The sequence below is a fragment of the Heterodontus francisci genome, chromosome 12, assembly GCF_036365525.1.
Source record: "Heterodontus francisci isolate sHetFra1 chromosome 12, sHetFra1.hap1, whole genome shotgun sequence".
Taxonomy (NCBI): Eukaryota; Metazoa; Chordata; class Chondrichthyes; order Heterodontiformes; family Heterodontidae; genus Heterodontus; species Heterodontus francisci.
Genome location: NC_090382.1, coordinates 105,031,628 through 105,048,536, shown reverse-complemented (window position 1 = coordinate 105,048,536; position 16,909 = coordinate 105,031,628). Strand labels below are relative to the sequence as shown.

The 16,909-nt window shown below is 44.7% G+C and overlaps 1 protein-coding gene across 2 annotated transcripts in view; it reads right to left on the bottom strand.

Annotated features, from left to right (window-relative positions):
• Positions 1–16,909, bottom strand: part of flt4 (fms related receptor tyrosine kinase 4) — a 262,662-nt gene that overhangs the window by 129,216 nt on the left and 116,537 nt on the right. For both annotated transcript variants that reach the window (XM_068044014.1, XM_068044013.1), the window contains one exon: positions 16,169–16,434. In XM_068044014.1, the coding sequence (XP_067900115.1) occupies positions 16,169–16,434 (266 nt within the window). The remainder of the gene's footprint in view (positions 1–16,168; positions 16,435–16,909) is intronic.

Genomic DNA, 16,909 nt, shown 5'->3' with positions numbered 1-16,909 from the left:
GCGAGGCCTCATGGCAGCTCCCCCCCACCACCCCCCCCAACTCCGCTGCTTGCCCACGGGATCCCAATTTGTATATTTAAATAAATTAAATGAATGAATTAATGACACACACATCGCTGCCTGATGTCCCTCTGCGATCTTCAGCATGGTGGCCTGCACTCCCGCGCCTTTGGAACCCCATCTGGGGAAACGAGGTGCCAGATTGGTGGGGAGGGGGGAGAGTTAGGTTTCTCAGTGCGGGGGGCGGAGGAGAACGGGGTCAAATTAATCTCATGGGTGTAGACTATGGTGGGAAGTTGGTAAAGGGAAGTGTTTTGGGGGAGAAGGGCAAATAACTACCTTAATTGTTCTGGGGGTGCGGAAGAAGGACAAAAGAGATATAGAACATAGAACATAGAACATTACAGCGCAGTACAGGCCCTTCGGCCCTCGATGTTGCGCCGACCTGTGAAACCATCTGACCTTACACTATTCCATTTTCATCCATATGTCTATCCAATGACCACTTAAATGCCCTTAAAGTTGGCGAGTCTACTACTGTTGCAGGCAGGGCGTTCCACGCCCCTACTACTCTCTGAGTAAAGAAACTACCTCTGACATCTGTCCTATATCTATCACCCCTCAACTTAAAGCTATGTCCCCTCGTGTTTGCCATCACCATCCGAGGAAAAAGACTCTCACTATCCACCCTATCTAACCCTCTGATTATCTTATATGTCTCTATTAAGTCACCTCTCCTCCTCCTTCTCTCCAACGAAAACAACCTCAAGTCCCTCAGCCTTTCCTCGTAAGACCTTTCCTCCATACCAGGCAACATCCTAGTAAATCTCCTCAGTTTAGTTTTATTCACTTTACCTTTAAATATTTAAATTTCCTGGTAGGGCTGATAGCCCTTTAAAAATTGCATCAGCGCCTGCACACAGGCAGCTGACGCCATTGCCGAGTACGGACAGCCTGCCACCTCCACGTGATCGGGCTATTCAAATGAGCCACCGCATGGAAGATGCAGCAGCTCTGCAACAGGCTGCTCACATGGGCGAGCTGCCGTTTTCCTCGCCCGCCACCAAAATCAGCTTATAAAATTGAGCCCATTCATTCCCATACAGACGTGCGCACTCACAGGAAGGGATGTGCGCACTTTGGGACGCGTGCACAGAAACGCACACTTCAATACAAACGCACACACAATACACAGAGAAATACATATAAATACGCACAAATGTGTGCACACACTCATATATACATGTAAATACACATTTCCAGCAAGACTCACTGAATAACAATCAGGGAATGGACCCTAGCTGCTTTTTCTCCTTAGTCCGGTACACTGGGATATATCCGAAAGTTAATCCTAACCCAAGCTGCTCTGGCTGGGATCAGTTCACTGCACAGACACCAGGTTGGACGTTGTGATCAGTATCGCCCAGAGCACAGCAGGCAGTGTATTTATTGAATGTGTTACTGTTGTTTTCTTGAGAAGGCTGGTAAATGGATGAAGTTGCAATGACTGAAAATGGATAGGTTGGATGGGCTGAATGGTCTTTTCCTGATCTGACAAATCCTTCTGTTCTGAACAAATTTATCCCACCAAAGTATTGTAGAATGAATCTGAGCATCACCAACTGTGGCTGTCACAGTCTGAGTTTCTGAAATGTCGAGCCAAAAAAAAAAGTTTCATCATTAAGGGGTTAAAATTCAGCTGTAGATTAGGGCCTTTTGGGATCTCCAAGTTTAGCTATTTACTGATTGTCAACCATTTAGGCTTAAACATCAATGAACTAGTCATCAGTTCCATTTAGTGTTGCCAACTCAGGTTGGATGTATTCCTGGAGGTTTCATAACATGACCTCCTGTTTCCAACCACCCTACACGGTCAAACACACAACTTTTTCCCCCATCTTCAATATTTTTATAACTATAAATGTCAGAAAAACACAATTTTCTTTAACGCCCCATATGAATTTTCTCCTAGTTCACTCGCAGCTGTATCCTGGCGATTAATCTTCAGTTCCTAGAGATGTTAGAGAGTTGGTAATACTACAAGGTGAAGTTTGAGATGGGTTTTACTCTTGTTTCTTTAGATGCCAGGTAGTGCTGAAGGTGCTCCTACAGTGTTGGTGGATTTTGACCCAGCAATATGAAGGAATGGCTGACATATGCCCAAATTAGGATGGCGTGAGACGTGGAGGGGAACTTGCGGTTGGTGGCGTTCCCATCTGCCCCCTATCCTTGTCTTTCGAAGTAAATAAGAAATAGGAGCAGGAGTAGACCAGACAGCCCCTTGAGCCTGCTCCACCATTCAATACGATCATGCCTGATCTTCTCCCTCAACTCCACTTTCCTGCTCGCTCCCCATATCCTTTGATTGCCTGAGAGATCAAAAATCTGTCTAACTCAGCCTTAAATATATTCAATAATGTAGCATCTACAGCCCTCTGGAGTAGACAATTCCAAAGATTCAAAACCCTCTGAGCGAAGAAATTTCTCCTTATCTCAGTCCTAAATGATCGCTCCTTTATCCTGAGACTGTGCCCTTGTGTTCTAGATTATCCAGATAGAGGAAACAACCTCTCAGTGTCTACCCTGTCAAGCCCCTTCAGAACCTTATATGTTTCAATGAAATCACCTCTCATTCTTCTAAGCTCCAGAGAGTATAGGCCCAATTTACTCAGCTTCTCATCATAGGACAATTCTCTCATTCCAGGGACCAATCTAGTGAACTTTTGCTGTACCAGGTAGTAGAGATTGCAGGTTTAAGAGGTGCTGTTGAAGGAGCCTTGGTAAGTTTCTGCACAGCATTTTGTAGATGGTACACACTGCTGCTACTGTGCGGCAGTGGTGGGCGGAGTGAATGTTGAAGGTGGGTGAAGCGCCGATCAAGCGGGCAGCTTTGTCCTGAATAGTGTTGAGTTTCTTGAGCGTGGTCGAACCTGCAGTCATCTCGGTAAGTGGGTTAGTGTTTGAGTACGGGAGCAAGGATGTCTTACTGCAGTTAGACAGGGCCTTGGTGAGACCACATCTGGAGTATTGTGTGCAATTCTGGTCTCCGTATCTGAGGAAGGATGTTCTTGCCATGGACGGAGTGCAAAGAAGATTTACTAGGCTGATTCCTGGGATGGCGGGATTGAGTGTGAGGCAAGATTGGGTCGACTAGGCCTATATTCACTAGAGTTGAGAAGAATGAGAGGGGATCTCATAGAAACCAATAAAATTCTAACAGGACTAGACAGGCTAGATACAGGGAGGATGTTCCTGATGGCTGGGGAGTCCAGGACCAGGAATCACAGTCTCAGGATACGGGGTATGCCATTTAGAACTGAGATGAGGAGAAATTTCTTCACTCAGAGGGTGGTGAACCTGAGGAATTCTCTACTGCAGAAGGCAGTGGAAGCCAAGATATTCAAGGAGATAAATATATTACTTAATGCCAAAGGGATCAAGGGATATGGGGAGAAAACAGGAATAGGGTACTGAATTAAACAATCAGCCATGATCTTTTTTGAATGGTGGAGCAGCCCCAATGGGCCGAATGGCCTACTCCTGCTCCTATCTTCTATGTTTCTATGTCTCATGCTCGAGTGAGTTTGTGCTAATATCGCTGGAGTGGGACTTGAACATAAACTTCCGACTCGGGGATGAGAGTGCCATGGCTGACACTGTGCTAGTAAGTGCTACACTGTGATTTTCACCACAACACTGCTCTGTTCCTGCCTGGTGATTTGAATGGATAAGGGCTTCCACATTCCCTAATCACTGAATAATATGATAGTCTTACTTGCATGTTCCTCATTCAGGCCTTCATCACCTCAAGGCTCATTATCTCCAAAGTGGATGAGACATTAAACGGAGTGCCCTGCCTGCCCTCTCAGGTGGACATGGAAGATCCCACAGCAATTATTTCAAACAAGAACAGGACAGTTTACTTGATATCCTGGCCAACATTTATCCCCAAATAAAGTGCTGGATTTTAAGAGCCCGCTGCTGCTCCCGGCGGTGGGCAAAAAAATGGCGGCCCGCACATGCGGGGCACATGCCGCAGAGCCGCCATGATCTCCCGCACAGCGGCTCATTTAAATAGTCGTTCGAGGCCCCCCCCCACCTCCCATCACGTGGAGTTGGGGGGCTGCCCAACACTGGCAATGGTATCAGCTTCCTGTGTGCAGGCACTGGTGCCATTTTTAAAGGGCAGCCAGCCCTGCCGATGAATTTAAATTTTTAAAGAGATACCCCCCGCACTGTTGTAATAAAAATTCTATTGCCACTTTCCCACCCCAATACCAATGACATTGAGTATTTGCCCTCACCTCGCCAGAATACTTACATTTCATCTTCTGACCTTCCACCCCCAGAATGTACAAAGGTTAAAGTTCACCCCTTCCCACCATCCCCAATGGTCATTACCATTATTTGACCTCGCCTCCCCCCGCACTTAAAGTCTTTACTACCCCCGCTGCCCACCACTGTCATGCCTACTTTCCCCAGACGGGGAAGTGAAGGCGCAGGAGTGCCGGCTGCTGCACTGAAGATCGCGGCAAGCCCATAAGATGGAAGGTAAGTTTATTTAAATGTATTCATTTTATCAATTTATCTATTTAAATTCAGGTCCAGTCGCCCAGCTGCGAGGGGGCCGCCACGGAGTCTTGCCCCTGCCGGAAGGATCGGGCCATCTTCGGGGGCCCAGTAAAATCCAGCCCAATATCACCAAATAGGGTTCTACCTGGTTATTCTGCAGCTTGTTGTGTGCTTGTCTCTGTATAAGAACAACAGTAATTACAGCTCAAAGTCATTCATTGTTTATGAAGCCCCACATTCCAAGGTCCAGGACTACGTGCTGAGGGAAGCACTAAAGCTTGAGGCAGCCGCCGCAAAGGCTCAATGGGGAAAGGCCACTGTGTAAGGTCATAGAGTCATAGAGTATAGAGCACAGAAACAGGCCCTTCGGCCCAACGTGTCTGTGCTGGCCATCAAGCACCTAACTATTCTAATCCCATTTTCCAGCACTTGGCCCGTAGCCTTGTATGCTATGGTGTTTCAAGTGCTCATCTAAATACTACTTAAATGTTGTGATGGTTCCTGCCTCTACCACCTCTTCAGGCAGTGTGTTCCAGATTCCAACCACCCTCTGAGTGAGAAAACTTTTCCTCAAATCCCTTCGAAACCTCCTGCCCCTTACCTTAAATCTATGCCCCCTGGTTATTGACACCTCCGCGAAGGAAAAAAATGTCTTCCTATCTGACCTATCAATGCCCCTCATAATTTTATATACCTCAATCATGTCCCCCCTTAGACTTCTCTGCTCTAAGGAAAACAACCCTCACCTTTTCAGTCTCTCTTCATAGCTGAAATGCTCCAGCCAACGCAACATCCTGGTGAATCTCCTCTGCACCCTCTCCAGTGCAATCACATCCTTCCTATACTGTGATGACCAGAACTGTACACAGTACTCCAGCCGTGGCCTAACGAGCGTTTTATACAGCTCCATCATAACCTCCCTGCTCTTATATTCTATGCCTTGGCTAATAAAGGCAAGTATCCCATATGCCTTCCAAACCACCTTACCTACCTGTGCTGCTGCCTTCAGTGATTTATGGACAAGTATACCAAGGTCCCTTTGACCCTCTGTACTTCCTAGGGTCCTACCATCCATTGTATATTCCCTTGCCTTGTTAGTCCTCCCAAAATGCATCACCTCACACTTTTCAGGATTAAATTTCATTAGCCACTGCTCCACCCATCTCACCAGCCCATCTATATCATCCTGTAATCTAAGGCTTTCCTCCTCACTATTTACGACACCACCAATTTTCATGTCATCTGCAAACTTACTGATCATACCTCCTATATTCACATTTAAATTATTAATGTACACTACAAACAGCAAGGGTCCCAGCAACAATTCCTGGTCACAGGCTTCCATTCACAAAAACAACCCTTGACCATCACCCTCTGCCTCCTGCCACTAAGTCAATTTTGGATCCAATTTGCCAAATTGCCCTGGATGCCATGGGCTCTTACCTTCTTAACCAATCTCCCATGGGGGACCTTATCAAAAGCCTTACTGAAGTCCATGTAGACTACATCAACTGCTTTACCCTCATCTACACACCTAGTTACTGCCTTGAAAAATTCAATCAAGTTAGTTAGACACGATCTCCCCCTGACAAAGCCATGCTGACTATCCCTGATTAATCCCTGCCTCTCCAAGTGCAGATTAATCCTGTCCCTCAGAACTTTTTCCCTACCACTGTGTTAGACTCACTGGCCTGTAATTACCTGGTTTATCCCTGCTACCCTTCTTGAATAATGGTACCACAATCGCTGTCCTCCAATCCTCTGCTACCTCTCCTGTGGCCAGAGAGGATTTGAAAATTTGTGTCAGAGTCCCTGCAATCTCCTCCCTTGCCTCACATAACAGCCTGGGATACATCTCATCTGGGCCGGGGATTTATCCACTTTTAAGCCTGCTAAAATAGCTAATACTTCCTCCCTTTCAATGCTAATATGTTCAAGTATATCACAATCCCCCTCCCTGAGCTCTACATCTACATCATCCTTCTCCATAGTGAACACCGATGAAAAGTAATCATTTAAAACCTCACCTATGGCCTCCAGCTCCACACACAGATTGCCACTTTGGTCCCTAATGGGCCCTTCTCTTTCCCTGATTATCCTCTTGCCCTTAATATACTTATAAAACGCCTTGGGATTTTCCAAATATCTTGCCCGCCAGTGTTTTTTCATGTCCCTTCTTAGCTCTTCTAATTACTTTTTTTAAGTACCCCCCTACACTTTTTATACTCCTCTAGGGCCTCCGCTGTTTTCAGCACTCTGAAGCTGCCACAAGCCTCATTTTTTTTCCTGATCCAATCCTCTATATCCCTTGACATCCAGAGTTCCCTGGACTTGTCCTACCCTTCACCTTAATGGGTATATGTTGGCTCTGAACTCTCACTATTTCCTCTTTGAATGACTCCCACTGGTCTGATGTAGACTTTCCTACAAGTAGCTGCACCCAGTCCACTTTGGCCAGATCCTGTTTTATCATATTGAAATCGGCCTTCCCCCAATTCAGTACCTTTATTTCTGGTCCATCTTTGTCCTTTTCCATAACTACCTTAAATCTTAGAGTTATGGTCACTATTCCCGAAATGCTCCCCCACTGACACTTCTACCACTTGTCTGACTTCATTCCCTTGGATTAGGTCCGGTACTGCCCCTTCTCTTGTAGGACTTTCTACGTACTGGCTCAGTACCCTGTATGCATTTTAAGAATTCCGCCCCCTTTAAGCCTTTTGCACTAAGACTATCCCAGTTGATATTGGGGAAGTTGAAATCCCCTTCTATTATTACCCTATTATTTTTAAACCTTTCTGAGATTTGCCTAAATATCTGCTCCTCTATCTCCCCGACTGTTTGGAGACCTGTAGTACACTCCCAGCCAAGTGATTGCCCCCTTTTTGTTTTTAAGTTCTACCCATATGGCCTCATTTGAGGAACCTTCTAAGATATCATCCCTCCTTACTGCAGTAATTGTCTCCTTGATCAACAGTGCAATACCACCTCTTCTTTTACCCCCTTCCCTGTCTCAGTGATAGCAATGAATATAACCCCATGTTCTAATCATCGCCCTCAATTCATCTGCCTTACTAGTAAGACTCCTTGCATTAAAATAGATGCAATCCAGCCTTGCATTTTTCACTTGTGCCTTAACGGGTCTATATTTGCTCTGCCTTCCAGGCTGACTCAGTTTCTCTTCTATATTTGACTGTGCATCACCCCCTACTGTACCTCCACTATGTATCCCATCCCCCTGCCAAATTAGTTTAAATCCCCCCTCAACAGGACTAGCAAACCTCCCAGCAAGGATGTTGGTCCCGTTCCGGTTCAGGTGCAACCCGTCCAACTTGTACAGGTCCCACCTTTGCCAGAAACAGACCCAGTGATCCAGGAAACTAAAGCCCTCCCTCCTGCACCATCTCCTCAACCATGCATTCATCTGCTCTATCCTCCTATTCCTCCACTCACTAGCACGTGGCACTGGGAGTAATCCAGAGATTACAACCTTTGAAGTCCTGCTTTTTAATCTGCTACCTAGCTCCCTAAATTCTTGTTGCAGGACCTCTTCCCTCTTTCTACCTATGTCGTTGGTACCAATGTGTATCATGACCTCTGACTGTTCACCCTCCCCCTTCAGAATGTCCTGCAGCCGTTCCGTGACATCCTTGACCCTAGCACCAGGGAGGCAACATACCATCCTGGAGTCATGTTTGCTGCCACAGAAACACCTATCTGCACCCCTTACGATAGAATCCCCTATCATTATAGCTCTTCCACTCCTTTTCCTCCCCTCCTGTGCAGCTGAGCCACCCGTGGTACCACAGACTTGGCTCTTGCTGCATTCCCCTCAGAAACTATCTCCCCCAACAGTATCCAAAGTGGAAAATCTGTTAGATAGGGAGATGGACCAGGGGATGGACCTAGTTCTTCTACTCTGCCAGGCAGTCACCCATTCCCTTTCTGCCTGAGCAGTCTTTACCTGTGGTGTGACCACCTCCCTGTATCTTAAAGGTCTGCAAAGGAAACCCGACCGAGCCCGAATGCCGGACCCAGAAGTGCGACCCGACCCGACACATGTCGTCAGGTCCCGTGTACTAATGTAAAGGCCTGCTACCTGACCCGACCCCAACGGGACCTGACAACATGTCGGGTTCGTGTAGAGTCGGGTCGCACTTCCGGGTCCGGCATTCAGGCTCGGTCAGGTTTCCTTTGCACACCTTTACTCTATGTGCTGTCCACAATGTTCTCAGCCTCGCAGATGCTCCACAGCGTCTCCAGCCGCTGCTCCAGATCTGAAATGCAGATGTGAAGTACCTGCAACTGGGAACTTTTCCTGCACATGTTTTCGCCCTGGACACTGGAAGTGTCCCTGAATTCCCACATTGCACAGGAGGAGCACTCCATGTTGCCGAGCTGCCCTGACACGACTTACCCTTAATTTATCCCCTTAAATTACCCAATAATTAGATTATTTACACTCGGGACCTTGATTCCCTCAAAGAAAACTACCTACTATATTTAAAAATGTATTATGGTCCTCCCGCCATAGTGAACCGAGGGTCTGAACCCATGGAAAACCCATTGGGCTGTCTGCACCAAAATATGGGTTTGCCGTAAAATGTACATTGCATGTAAAATGGAACGGAAGGGTTATGAGGCAACTCATTTCTGTATTGAAGAAAACTGATTTCCTTTGCACTTTCTGGAATGTCAACTTGGTGCTGTTTTGAACTGTTTTGTAGTGTATTTTTTTTTAAACAGATTTTTATGAATAAAGTACAGTTTTTGGGGAAAAAAGTTTATGAAGCCCTTTGAGGCATTTCTGGGAGAGGTTATAAAATGATGAATACAAGTCACTTATCTCTGGTCAATATTTTTTGATTAACAATTTTTAAAGCTATAAGCACACTGAGAACTTCAAGACACACTTTGTCACAAAGCAAAATGCAAACTTTATATAAATATAAACACATATTTTTTTTTAACACCTGTGTTCTGAGGAACAGTCATTGAGCTGAAATGCTAACCCTACTTTCCTCTCTCCACAGCTGCTGCCTGTCCTGCTGACTGTTTCTGGAATTTTCTGTTGTATTTCAACATCTGCAGCACTGGGAGGTCAGAGAAAGAGATTCGGGATATAGGGAATGTTTAAATTGATTAATGGGGTGTGATGAGTGGTTTTTCCCAGGGATCTGTACTCGGGCTTTTCACCATGTGTGTATATATATTTATACATACAATGACATGGATGATGGAATAGAGAGTTGTATATTCACATTTGCACATTATGATACATTAGGAAACATTGTAAATAGTGGAGATGGGAGCAGAAAGTTGCAAAGAGACACTGATGGATTAAGTGAGTTGGCAAAACTGTAGCAGATGGAGTTCAATGTGAGAAAGTATCAGGTCATCCACTGTGGACACAAGAAAGATGGATTGGGAATATTTTCAAAATGGTGAGAGACTGGGAGCTATGAAGAAGCAGAGATATGTACAGAATTCACGAAAAGCTAGTGCACAGGTACAAAAAGTAATCAAAAAGGCTCATGGAATGTTGGCCTTTATCTCTAGAAGGCTGGAATACAAAGGATAGAAGCGGTGCTTCAGGTGTACACCGCTCTGATCAAACCCCATCTGGAGTAACTGCATTCAGTTCTGGGCACCAGACCTCAGGAAAGATATATTGATCTTGGACGCGGTGCGGTGCAGATTCACTTGAATGATACCAGGGCTCCGAGAGTTAAATTACGAGGACAAGTTACAAAAAATTGGCTTGTATTCCCTTGAGTTGAGAACATGGAGGGGGTGATCTGACTGAGGTGTTTAAATTGATTCAAGGATTTGATGGGGTAAAGAGAAACTATTTCCTGTGCTGGGAAAGTCCACAACATGGGAGCATAACCTTAAAATTAGAGCTCGGCCTTTCAGAGGTGAGATAAGGAAGCATGTCATCTCACAAAAGGTAGTGGAAAACAGGAACTCTATCCCCTAAAAGACTGTGGATGCTGGGGTAAAGAATGATATTGATAGATGATCTCAAGGGATATGGAGCAAAGGTGGATATATGGAGTTGAGGTTGAAGTACAGATCTGACTGAATGGTGGAAAAGGGGCAAGGGTCTGAATGGCCTTATCATGTTCCTATGTAAACACCCTCTCCAAATAAGGGGACGATTGACCGATCTCGGATTGGGATGGCCAACACTCATTCGGTGGATGATCCTTACTGTTGGGAGGTAGCGAGTGCAAGTTAAACGTCACCAGGCGTGAGCTGGCACATGATAGCGAAGGATAAAGTCTGTGCGCTCTCAGGGCGTGTACCTTTTTCACACTTACAGAGGGACACCTGTTTCCTGTTTATTCAGAGGGAGATTATTTTTTGATATAAATGCATTTTAAAAAATTGGCCTTAAAATTAGGACCAGTTATTAAAGAAACTGCATTTTTCTGCTGGTGTCTGGAAAGTTAAACAAGCTGATGGCAGATGTCCAAACTAAAACTGAGCATCCCTTCGAGCCTATGACTCGGTCCCATGAATTATTACTGGTCTGGGGATGGAGAATAATATTCACTCCCGCAGAATAAATACAGGATATTACACAGGGCGAAAGCCCTTTTCCCAACAGTGTCGCAGATAGAGGGCTCACAGACAGCGGAGAGAGAGTCTTCACCAAACCCTGAGGCAAATTTCTACTTGAGCAATTGTGCCTTTTAAGATCACAAGATAATTAATGACTAGGAAGGCCATTCGGCCCATCTTAACCCATTCGCCTAGAGTGACACCAGCATTCCCTTCACCATCATTCCCCCCGCCACCACCCCCCCCGCCCCAACTGCCACTTCAATATCTAATTGTTCCTTTAAAAGATTCCAGGGTTTTCAACTTGACTCGGAAGGCTGTGTATGTTCAAGATCCATTCCAGAGACCAGAGCATATAATTCAGGCCGACTCTCCCAATGCAGCATCAAATGAGTGCATCACTATCAGAGGGGCAATACTGATGGAGTGCTGCACTGTTACATGTGCCATTTATTAAATGAGACCTTAAAAACCAAGGCCCGGTCTGCTCTCTCAGATGGACATAAAAGATCCCACGGTACTATTCTGAAGAAGAGCGGGGGAGTGCTGTGTCCTGGCCAATATTTATCTCTCAACCACCATCACTAATACAAATTATCTGGTTATTGTCACTTTGCTGTTTGTGGGAGCTTAATAGTGCAAATTAGCTTCTGTCTTTGTATATAAATCAACGGTAAATGCAATTCAGAATCATTTGTTGTTTGAGAAGCACTGAGATATTTCTGAGATGCAATACGATGCTGCAAAATACGTGTCTGTCTTTCTTACATTACACCAGTGAGTACACTTCAAAAATACCTCATAGGCTGCAAAGTGCTTTAGGACGTCTCTCGTTCTCTTCCTCTCTCTTTCTCGATTTCCGTAACCACTTCCTGACTTACCTCACCTTCTCTCCTACTCTTTTTCAATCTCACTGATGCCCTCGACTCTTTACCTGGCATTCCCCATAACATGAATTGCCAGTCTCTCTGCATCCTGCTCTTTCTGGGGGGAAAGTCATGACAATCAGTTCCCTTGGTCAAGAGTCAGCATATGGATCACTTTGAACAGAGAGATTAATGATTGGTTTTATTTTGTGAAAATCTTTTGGTAGCAGAGAAGGTTGATCAAGGTGATGTGGTTGATGTATACATCAGCTTTTAGAAGACATTCGTCAAAAGTGCCACACCGGAAGTTTATTAAGAAGATGAAAGCCCAAGGAATTAAGGTAGAAGTGGTGGTAAGGATACAGAATTGGCTCAGTGACAGGAACCAGAGGGTGGTGATGAATAGTGTTTTCCAGACTGGGAGGTGGCTTGCAATGGTGTCCCCAAGGGTCAGTTTTTATAAATGACCTAGACTCGGGTGTAGGGAGCAGAGCAATATTGCTTGCAGATAATGTGAAACTTGGCAAAGTAGTAGTGATGAGGATGGTTATAGGTTTCAGGATCACATGGGCACGTGTGACAGATGGAGTTCAATGCAGGGAAGTGTGAAGTGATGCACTTTGGGATGACTAATATGGAAAGACAGTTTACATTAAATGGCACGATTTTGAAAAATGTGGATGAGCAGAGAGACCTCGGTGTCCATATACACAAATCCTTAAAGGTGGCAGGACAAGTTGATAAAAGGTAGTTAAAAAACATATGGGTTACTTGGGTTTATAGAGGAATCGAATATAAAAGCAAAGCAATTATGCTAAAACTTTGTAAATCACTGGTTAGGCAACAGCTGGAGTATTGTGAACAATTCTGGGCACCATACTTCAGGAAAGATGTTCCTTAGAAAGAGTACAAAGGAGATTTACCAGGATGGTACCAGGGATGAGAGACTTCAGTTATAAGGAGAGGTTGGAAAAGTTAGGACTGTTCTCTTTGAAACAGAACATGTTATGAGGTGACCTAATAGAGGTTTTCAAGATAATGAGATATTTTGATAAGAGTAGATAGAGAGAAACTATTCCCTCTGGTAAGTGGTCAATAACCAGACGTCATAGGTTCAAAATCATTGGAAAAAGATCTAGAGGGGAGTGGAGATTTTTTTTCATTCAGAGTGGTCAGAATCTGCAACGCTGTAACTGGAAAGGTGATGGCAGCTGATTCCATGAATAATTTTAAAAGGGAGTTGGACGGGTACTTGAGGTCTGAAGAATTTATGGCATTATGGTCAAAAAGCAGGGATATGAGACTCAGCACGGCTGTTCTCTCAAAGAGTCAGCACAGGCATGATGGGCCAAAGAGTCTCCTTCTGTACTGTAAGTATAAGCTTCTACAACTCTAGGATAATAATCCGGGGTTGTGACCCACAACAGGCCTCCAGCTAATGATCAAGCTGGTGTTTGTTTCAAGACTGATGCTGGGCCAATCTCTGAACAAGACAACAGCTACCATCCTGTCCTCATAAAAACAGTCTTAATGGAAGCCAAGTTCAGGATATTAATGCTTATGGATAATGAAGTTTGGATATTTGGAAACCTCAAATTTTCATCTCATGCCTGGTATACAGGAAGAAGGAAGGACCCATAGCTGGGATTCTCACAAAGCATGTTAATGTGCACAGTTTAAGATGAACAAAATCCATTATTCAGATGGTTGGGTGACGTTCTAAGGCTTCCGGCTTTTCTCCTACCACATCTCGCCACTCTGGGTAAAGACGTTTTTATAGAAATGGCGGACAGTGAAAGAGTGACTGGTCCATCCAGCTTCTCCCACACAAGTGTGCTGCTTTATGCATCACAAAACAGACACTCTCTACCCCACCAGGAAGACATGCAATCTCCTGGGAGAGACACAAACCCAGATAAAAACCCAGGTCAAAACTGGCCAATTCGTCGCTGACCTCCATAGGCAATCAAAACTGTTAAACTGTTTCAGGTGATTTATGACACAGGGTTTCTATCTTTTGTACAAGGGAAGATAGATAAAGCAGCAATGATGGCAGCAATAAGGATGGATATCACCACCAGCAAGAGTGAAAGGGAACAGTGTCAATCTCTCCATTACTTATCTACTTTAGATGACTACCTTTGCAAGCAAGATATTTATATATGTGGAGAGAATATTTCCACTTGTCGAAGAATCCAAAATTTGGGGCTGTAAATACAAGATAGTCACAATTAAATCCAATAGGGAAATAAGGAGAATCTCTTTACTCAGAGAATGGTTAGAATGTGGAACTCACTACCATAGGAAGTGAATGAGGCAACTAGTTTAGATTATTTCAAAAAGAAACTAGATGAGTACATGAGAGAAAAGGGAATAGAAAGATATGCAGAAAGGCCAAAATGGGAGGAGACCCAAGTCTAGTATAAACAGTGGCATGGACCTGTTTTGTTTCTGTGCTGTATATTCTACATAATTCTATGGAGTTGGACCTTGGGCTTTATTATATAGTTATAAGCTTGGTAAGTTGATATCAGTCTTGTCTCTACAGGCAGCTTGCACATCCCAGCAAGCAGCCTTAAGGCTAGTCCCAGGTAGGGAGTGGAGCAGGCAACAGGTGGACCTGGGGGAAAGGGGGAAGCACTCCTGATCCTCCTTGCTCCACAGAAATGATTAACAGTTTTTAAAAGAAAAAACTTCCTTTTTTAATCGGCAGCTGCAGTGCCCAATAAAAAATTCTGAGTGGAACACCTCAGATTCTTATCATCCCAAAACATTTTCTGCTGGTTGCAGATAGTAATGCCACAAGCCTCGGCTTGAAGGAGAAAATTACCCAATCACACCTGGAGACCGCACTGCTGTTATTGACTTCCCAACATATCTTATATTGTGTAACTATCCTCCTGTCACTGCACTTTGCTGGAGAAATCAGCCTACTTATATTGGGATATTGTTGCTGTAATTTCAGTCATGACTTCTGTTTGCTGCAGTTCATAGAAACTCATTGTAAATAAACTCTGTTTGCTCTAAGTCCCCTCCCTGCTTCCAACACATTGGCTGACAGAGTGATGTCAATAGACACTCTGATTTCTGCCATTGGGCTTAAAACAATCTCATTTACATATGTAAGGCAGCCAACATCTCTTTTATCTAGTTGCCAGACACGCTTGAAAAATGGGCAGAACCAAAATTGGGTTAGATATCTTTCAGGCATCGTTTGGGCACAGGATGTTGGTCCCCAATATTGGCCCCAGTTACCCCATTTTTAATATGGGCACAATGAGGTCCAATTTTTACCCCTTTGTTTCTTGATACCTGTAGGTGTATGACTGCACAGTGATAATTGCCACTTCACGGTAATTATGATAGGTCATCATACAGTAATAATTGGGTATGACCACTCACTAACAATCAATTATCACTTCATCCACATTTAGTAGTACTACCATTGCCGAATCCCCCACCATCAACATCTTGGGTGTCACCATTGAGCAGAAACATAACTGGACAAGCCACATAAATACTATGGCTGCAAGAGCAGGTCAGAGTCTGGGAATTCTGCAGTGAGTAACTCACCTCCTAACTCCCCATAACTTGTCCACCATCTGAAAAGCACAAGTCAGACGTGTGCAGGACTACTCTCCACTTACCTGGATGGGTGCAGCTCCAACAGCACTCAAGAAGCTCAACACCATCCAGGACAGTCACTTGATTGGCAACCCATCCACAACCTTAAACATTCACTCGCTCCATCATCGGTGCACAGTGGCTGCAGTGTGTGCCATCTACAAGATGCACTATAGCAACCTACCAAGGCTTATTCAACAGCACCTTTCAAATCCACAACCCCGACCACCTAGAAGAACAAGAGCAGCAGATGCATGGGAACATCATCACCTGCAAGTTCCCCTCCAAGCTATGCACCATTCTAACTTGGAATTATATCGCCGTTCTTTCACTATTGCTGGGTCAAAATCCTGGAACTCCATTCCTAACAGCACTGTGGGTGTACCTACCCTACATGGAATGCAGTGGTTCAAGAATATGGCTCACCACCACCTTCTCAAGGGCATTTAGGGTTGGGCAATAAGTGCTGGCCTGGCCAGCGACGCCCGCATCCTATGAATGAATTTAAAAAAAACTCATTGTAATAATGATCACCTTACCTTTGACAAAGATGTATACACTTGCCGCTGTTGCCCCATCAACAATTGGTTCAATGAAGTGATAAAAGCAGCGGTAATAGCCTGTGTCGTTAGCTCTGGCTCCCATTAACGTCAACGTCTTGCAGTATTGATCTCTCGTCGATCCATTGCACTCCCTTATATTCACTATCCGCCCCACAAGCTCCTCCGACCAGTGTGATGCTGATTTTGTGTTGTCTTCAACTGCAGGTTTCCCAGGCCAGGTCCACCCCAGAGGCCTCTGTCCTCTGAATCATGGAATAGAGAAAAGGCACCTCGTTTAACTCACTTTCATCTTCTGCCCCCATTCATTTTTGTTTGCATCTGACCTCCTGTCTTTCAGATGAGACATTAAATCAAGGCCTTGTCTGCCCTCTCAGGTGGAGGTAAAAGATACCATGGCCAAGATAGCAAAGAAGATCAGGCAAGTTCTCACAGACTATCTACTCATCATCACATTGTAGTTTGTGGAGTCTTGCTGCGCGCAAATTGGCTGCCGCGTTTCGCCATATTACAAGAGTGACTACACTTCAAAAGTACTTCGTTGGCTCTGAAGTGCTTTGGGACATCCTAAAGTCATGAAAGGCGCTATATAAATGGAAGTCCTTTTTTTTTCTCCGTTATAACTTTCTAAGTTGGAGAGAAGACAAACAGAATGGGAAAGAATTAGACAGCTCTGCTTCCTGCAGCAGTCAGGGTTCGAGGTGGGAAAAGCAGATATAG